The 7,612-nt window shown below is 42.1% G+C and overlaps 1 protein-coding gene across 1 annotated transcript; it reads left to right on the top strand.

Annotated features, from left to right (window-relative positions):
- On the top strand, positions 987–6,721 carry LOC8079504 (protein RICE FLOWERING LOCUS T 1). The gene is made up of 4 exons (XM_021455232.1): positions 987–1,783; positions 2,016–2,077; positions 6,082–6,122; positions 6,223–6,721. Exons 1-4 carry the CDS (start codon positions 1,589–1,591, stop codon positions 6,444–6,446), a joined length of 522 nt encoding a protein of 173 aa, XP_021310907.1. The 5' UTR covers positions 987–1,588; the 3' UTR covers positions 6,447–6,721.

Raw genomic sequence — 7,612 nt, 5'->3', positions numbered from 1 at the left:
ATCCAATCATGTACTAACTAGACTCAAAAAATTCGTCTCGTCAATTCCGACCAAACTATGTAATTAGTTTTTATTTTTGTCTATATTTAATATTTCATGCATGCATCTAAAGATTTGATGTGATGGAGAATTTGAAAAATTTTACAAAATTTTTTTGAAAACTAAACAGGGCCCTACTGGAGAGCATCAGCACCCACCAATCCGCTGTCTCGTCAGGCGTCCAAGGCAGCAACTGATGAGCTGAGCTTGAAGTCTTCAGCTCTCTTCGTTTCATGTTTTAGTGAAATAATAATGTTTTTTTCCAAATAAATTAGCATCAGGTTTTTTTTTCCAGCCAGCCAAACAGGATATCTCCCTCTTCAGCCTTCACCTCAGGTTAATTTCTTTTTTTTTTTATAAATTACGGCAGACATGTGGTGTACAACTGCCAATACACTGTATGTGGTGCAGGAGATGAATGGAAATCACTCATTTCAGTCTCACCCAACTAACAGTAACAGCTGCAGTAGTAGTAGTTGGCCAGCTCAGGCCTTGTTTAGTTCGCAAAAATTTTTAAGATTCCTCATCATATCGAATCTTTGGTCGCATGTATGGAGCATTAAATATAAACGAAAAATTGCACAGTTTACCTGTAATTTGTGAGATGAATCTTTTGAGCCTACTTACTTCGTGATTGGACAATGTTTGTCAAATAAAAACGAAATACTACAGTATCCAAAAACAAAAAATTTTGCGAACTAAACAAGGCCTCAATGGAACAGTATCCTCCCTACAGTAGCTAACGTACGTGGAGAGGGCCGGGGTTGTTTGCTTTGGTGGATGGATCTGATGCGCGTGCATGTCTGTCTGGTGGCATGGCAGGCCGGGGCTGTCCTTGGGGTTTCCTAGACGAGCTAGCAAACAGCAGCCAGCTAGCGGAACGGACATGAAATTCCATCGCCTGACGACCGCCCGCTCGGGGTCGGCGGCTTGCATTGGCCTTTCCACCCCCACCCCCACCCCCACCGGGATGGACGCCGGCCGATTCCCCACTCCACTCGCCGCGCACGGCTGCGCGCGCATATCATCGACGACGACGGACGACGACAACTCCATCACCCAGGCCTGTCCAATCACCACCAGCCGCGGGACCAGCACGCCCCCCCCGCCGGCCGGCCCGCCCGGGCCCCATCTGCCCCCGCGCCCGCTCTGCCTGCTAGCTCGATCTCGCTCATCGATCAGTCGCGTGAGCAAATAGCTTGCTGAGCTACCTCGCTCGCCTTCTTCCGGGTTCCGGCGCGCGCCCGGCCGGTCGCCCCCCTCGCTACCTCTCTCTCTATAAAGTAGAAGCATCCGCACCGGCAAGAGAGGTAGCTAGCTCCCCTCCCCCTGGGTCGTGTGGTGCATTAACGACGTGCGCGCGCCGGCCGTGAGCTGGTGGCCGGCCGGGGTGGGGGCCGGTGCGGTCGACGCCTCGTCGGTCGGGACCCATTATTATATTCCTGTGGGCAGCCTGTGCTCTGGTCTGGAGAGGAGGAGGACGACAACGACGACGACGAGACAGCGCGGCAGCAGGGAGCGTCGTCGATCCAGCGATCGAGCGGCGACCATGCAGCGCGGGGACCCGCTGGTGGTGGGGCGCATCATCGGCGACGTGGTCGACCCGTTCGTGCGCCGGGTGCCGCTCCGCGTCGCCTACGCCGCGCGCGAGATCTCCAACGGCTGCGAGCTCAGGCCCTCCGCCATCGCCGACCAGCCGCGCGTCGAGGTCGGCGGACCCGACATGCGCACCTTCTACACCCTCGTACGTACTCCTACTACTGCTGTGCTATCTGTAATCCATTCTTTCACAGCATCGAGAATCAAGATCATCTCTACTGCACGCCCTGCACCTAGCTAGCTAGACAAATACTAAAAGCAGATAGATCGATTCACTGCATCTACTACTACATGCACATTAATTATTCCAAGCCAGCAATTAGCTAGTTTGCTTAACCGCATGCCTAAAAATCTTTTTTCTGATCTGAGATGTGCAGGTGATGGTAGATCCTGATGCGCCAAGCCCCAGCGATCCCAACCTCAGGGAGTACCTGCACTGGTATGCATTCAGTCCACTACTACTGCATGCTTCGTTCCTAGCTTCTCTGCAAGCAGGCCGGAACAACTTGAATCTTTTGTGCACTTGCATATGGTAACCGGCCGTAAGATCACGCTCACGCCATGTGATGAACTTGCGTGCTGTCCGGCCTTTCACCTGTCGCTTTCATGGAAAGGCATTCATACAAACACACGTACTGTCAGGATCTTATGCCTTGTTTAGTTCGCAAAAATTTTCAAGATTTCTCGTCACATCGAATCTTTGGTTGCATGCATGGAGCATTAAATATAGATAAAAATAAAAACTAATTGCACAGTTTATCTGTAATTTATGAGATGAATCTTTTGAGCCTAGTTACTCTATGATTAGATAATGTTTGTCAAATAAAAACGAAAGTGCTACAGTATAAAAAAACCAATTTTTTGCCAACTAAACATTCCAACTCGTACGCTAGTGCTGTGTACTGCATATAATGAATGAATAAACTAATCCAGACTTCCAGAGTCCAGCCTCCCGTCCCAGTTGTATATACTGTACAAGTGTAGATCAAAAAATAAATGCAAACAGGCGGTATACATTTCATTATATACTGTATTTTTAGGGACGATGCACAAGCACACAACGATTTTGTCTTAAGATTATTTATTATTAGGAACCGTCATATACAAAACAGTAATAAATTAACCCCTCACATAATAATTATCTAAAATCATAGTTTTTATGGCATTTGATATATATCTACCTAGAGTATTAAAAACATATCCAAGGGTATATTTGTAAAAATATATTATACCAAGTAATTAAAGACGTTAAACTAATTGCCCTGATCACACTAGAATGTTAGTTTATGCATTTTCAAATATTTGTCCAGAACCGTGGACGATATTGATGCATGCTACTACTGCCACATGATATGATGCATTACTAGCTCAAAAAGCACACAATAAGAATCATGCGTCAATATTTAACATGTCACCTTCTTCTCGGGCAAATTATGTGAGGTGCTAACTCATTCCAGACATCTTTTAGACTAGTGGTAGTTAAGTGCCAATGAAGATAAAGAGTTTGGCAGTGTGCAAGGCTTCCCAAAATCATATCAAATATATATACACCTTGCAAGTGCATTACATTTAGATAGTACTTATAACCATACCATTTGTAGGAAAATAAAGTGGATAATCTACAGATGCCCCAATATCACTAACTTGTCCTCCATCCATAATTCTTCGGAAACATCAAATTCCTAAACCATGAGTAGCCATGTAAACTATTGGTTCAATATATATTTTGTACTCAAGGGAGTTGAGTGGATACAATTATACTTTATATTCCCTTCATCTCAAAAGATGAGGCATGAACACATTTCAAAAGTCAAACTTTATTGTTATCTTGAGTCAACAATTAGCCTAATCATATAAAAGATTTGTAGTATGAAATGGTAACATTAGATTTGTGTTTAGAAAAACATTCTAGTCTTGTAGAGAAACTAATGGTCAAAGTGTGGTCTCGAAGACTGCACCAAGCCAAATCATACCTTCTATGTTTTGAGACAAAAGGAGTATGAAGTAGGATAAAATAATTCCTTCCCTAATTATAAGATTTTAGAGAACAAATAAATGAAATAAAGTAAGTTTATGTAAGAGGGTGGGAAAAGAGTTATACTATTGCTTTGAGGAGAAGTAAGCATAAGACCCCCACTCCCCACCCAAGACAGATACACCCAATAACATATTATGTAACATATCACTACTTAAAAAGGTACATTATGACCCAAAGAAAACACAACTCCTAAAGCAAACATCCAACTGTAAAAAGTCCCTAGCGCCAGTCAAACTCCAAAGATGTGCTTACTCTCTAGCAATAAGTAACAAGTAACGTTGGACATTAGGTGAGGCTCCAGTAAGACAATCATTCCAATGCTTCTAGGTAATCCAAGAGGACAATTAATGAATTCAAACCCTTCTTGAGTGTTTGGTTCATCAAGGAGTCGATCTTGATCTACATTAGGCAATAACTAAACATAACGTCCTCTAAACTTGGGTGCCAATACTTGGAGATCTACTTGCTAAAACATGTAGAACCATACACCTATCTACCTCAAACACACATGAAATGAGAATGTGTTGCATGATGTCCTCTTCTTGATCACATAAGGGCATGTTCTAGCTAGGTGTGGAAGTCCACTACATGTAACTAGGTGGTTCTTTGTCTAGCATCTATTATAGATAGCCAACCACAAATAACCGAGGCAGTTGATGGGCTGGCTGCCCGACCACAAATATCTGAGGCAGGCAACCGGCCCAACACCCTCTACATTTTTTGTGTAGTAGTGGATATTTTTTTAGGGGCTTGGATCTTCTGGATCAGCTTCCAGAATGCAAAGAAAACTGAAACAACAAAGAAGAAGGCCCAATGAGCTAATTTTATGAAGTATTAACTGGAATATGACAACTTCAAGGTTTTAAATCTCCGGCTATACCTATTTGAGGACTTAGCTAAGTTTTTCATGTACAATTTAGCTCTTAGCTGCCACTATAGCCCACTAAGCATGTTTTGGGACATAGATAGTAAAATGTGTTAGCCGACTATTTAAAACATTACAATTTCCATCGGTTGATCATCCCAAGTTCTTCACAAATTTAGCTTGAAAGACACTCTAGATAGAAGGTCCCTAATGTCAAGATGGTTGTACAAAGCACCAGTAGCCAACTAAGACCTCTTACACTGCACTTGTTGTCATGACACTTCAGTACCAAGCAAGACTAGAGCCCAATAGAGGTGAAATTGCCCCCCCCCCCATTGATGGCCAATGCTTCATGACTCCTACCTACTTTAACAAGGGTTGCTAATTGAATATCATAATGTACATATCAAGTATACATCCCATGAAACCATATCACCATACCCATTGTTCATTCATCATCTAGCTAGCCCAACAGCCTAATTAAGAAAACGTGCATGGAATCTAGCTAGGAGCTCACGTATAATTAATTTATCTTTATTTAATTTTACATTACCAATTGACTACCAGAGTATATCATATAATCTCTACATTATATACCAATGATTTGTGGGAAATCTATCCATCATTTTTGAACACCCTCTACATTTGGTCACTCATCTCCATCGGTACAAAGGTAGGGCAGATCTAGAATTTGGAATCACTGATGTCACTAGCATAACTATGATAGAGATGATGTGTCATTGTCTCTCGTGCCCATAGTCTTTCCATTTGAGTTTGCACAAATCATTGTTGTCAGATGACATCATTACTAACATTGTGGATCCGCCCCTAGTACAAGGAAATAAGATGGGCTGCAAGATCCGCAATTGAATTATTGCCAAGCCCCCTAACATTTGTATGTATTTTGGGAATGAAAACATTGTCCAAGGTCTATCTCTAATTACTTTGGGTCATTAGGTTGATCCAAAAACTTGCTCAAATGAACTAGAATGACATTTCTGATTGTGAAAAAACTAGAATGACATTTCATGTCATTTGGGCGAGAGGAGAAATGAGCTAGAATGATATTTGAGCTAACAGTATTCTGTTTTGGGGACATGTACTAATTTCCTGGGTCAGTCCAATTCAAACACGTCAACTTGCAGTTTAGAAAGAAAAACTTCAACTCGACTTCGATTTTGTAGAGAGAGAGAGAGAGAGAGAGAGAGAGATAGAATTGGGAAAACAGCTCATACCTCTCGGGTTAAGTGAGTTTTCATATATAGCCCGAATTATGGCTCGAAAGTAAATAAAAGAATCTGAAACTCATGATACTATGTAGACAGATAGAAAGAATTGGGAAAACACCTCACACCCCTAGTGTTAGGTGTTCTTTTCCAATATATAGCTAGCCGGAGACAGTTTATTTATGATTCTATACATGTTACTACAACACATATACATCTAATAGATTTCTCGAACCTCAGTCATGATCTAAATGATAGTATCCCATATACGAAGATGTGCGCTAAATCAAAATCCTTTTGATCTTATGTTGCAGGTTGGTCACTGATATTCCGGCGACGACTGGAGTTTCTTTTGGTATGTACTGCAGACGAGCTAGGGAACCAGCATACTCTCAGATTGATTCCCATTATTGGTAGTTGCTAATGCCATTGGATATTCTTGCTTGAACAAACAGGGACTGAGGTTGTGTGCTACGAGAGCCCACGGCCGGTGCTGGGAATCCACCGGATGGTGTTTCTGCTCTTCCAACAGCTCGGCCGGCAGACGGTGTACGCCCCAGGGTGGCGGCAGAACTTCAGCACCCGCGACTTCGCCGAGCTCTACAACCTCGGCTTGCCAGTGGCCGCCGTTTACTTCAACTGCCAAAGGGAGTCCGGAACTGGTGGGAGAAGAATGTGAACTCGATCCGGGTGAAATAAGATGATGGGTATATTGTATATAAGTGTGACAACATGGAGAAAATTAAAAAACTGCAATATGTCTGCTTAAAAAAAAACTCCAAGATGAACTATATATTGTCTGATTAGTTCAGTTAGTCCATATGGTAGCCTTTGGTTACATTTGGGTGGAGTGTATCTGATATTATCTGTGGCAGATTGGCGCATTCTGTGGCGCATATATATTTGATAACTATATGCATTTATTTATATATAAAGCAAGCAATATTATGCATAGAGGGCTCAGTCGCATCAGTCAACATGATTACTGTCTCTCCCTCACATTAACATCACAATTCACAAAAGGAGATGTATGTCTCTCCTTTATACTGTGACTACTTATCTAGATCATCTGATGACTACTATATGCTTGCTAGCCATGCATGCAGAGAAATGAACCAACAAATGTCGACGGGTACAAGGGAGATAGCAGCTGCTTCCTCTCACCATTTAAGGCTTGGCTAACCATGTGCTCAGAAGAAGGGTACATGAAATTTGTTGAGTGAGCATTTTACTGTTGTAAGGTAGTCTATGATCTGTCCGCAAAAGTTTAAATTTGTTGAGTCCGTCTTCAGAAATGGCTTGGCTAACCACGTGCCCAGAAAAAAAAAAACTAGCCACTCAATCGAGCAGACAGATAAATCATCTGGAGGACAACAAGGGCAGGGATCAGATGATGGATTGGGGAAGAACACGTGTGTACCTTCTCTTTCCTTTCCTTTTATATATTGGAGGGAAACAAACGACCGTAGTTGCCGCTGTTTTTTTTCTTCGAAAAACTCCACATTACCCCCTAAATTTTCGCGAAAGCCCATTTTTCTCTCTGAACTCCAAACTCGGGCAGAACACCTTCCTCCTTTTAAAATCATTCATCTTACCTTCCTAGTTATAAACGGTTTTGAAGACGGTTTTGTCTTTTTAAGGCGGTTTTGTCTTTTTTTAATTTGTTTTGGCTGAAACTTTGAAAATCGTAGTAAATAACAGAAAGATTATAAAATTAAAATTCCAATTTGGTTGAACTCCAAATGCTTTAGTATAAAGTTTTTGCTGCAGCTTTAGATCTATGTTTTCTGTAATTAGGTAGAATAATTTATAGCTGTAGTTTCTATGGTCCAATTATGGTAAAAT

Source organism: Sorghum bicolor, chromosome 3 (assembly GCF_000003195.3).
Source record: "Sorghum bicolor cultivar BTx623 chromosome 3, Sorghum_bicolor_NCBIv3, whole genome shotgun sequence".
In the NCBI taxonomy this organism is placed as follows: domain Eukaryota; kingdom Viridiplantae; phylum Streptophyta; class Magnoliopsida; order Poales; family Poaceae; genus Sorghum; species Sorghum bicolor.
This window is presented reverse-complemented; position numbering and strand designations above follow the sequence as displayed.

Excerpts from the sequence above, each read along its gene's own strand:
- LOC8079504 (XM_021455232.1), top strand. The coding sequence starts at position 1,589 with ATGCAGCGCGGGGACCCGCTGGTGGTGGGGCGCATCATCGGCGACGTG. Across the intron at positions 1,784-2,015 it reads TGCGCACCTTCTACACCCTC|GTGATGGTAGATCCTGATGC; the intron begins GTACGTACTCCT and ends TGAGATGTGCAG. Across the intron at positions 2,078-6,081 it reads CTCAGGGAGTACCTGCACTG|GTTGGTCACTGATATTCCGG; the intron begins GTATGCATTCAG and ends CTTATGTTGCAG.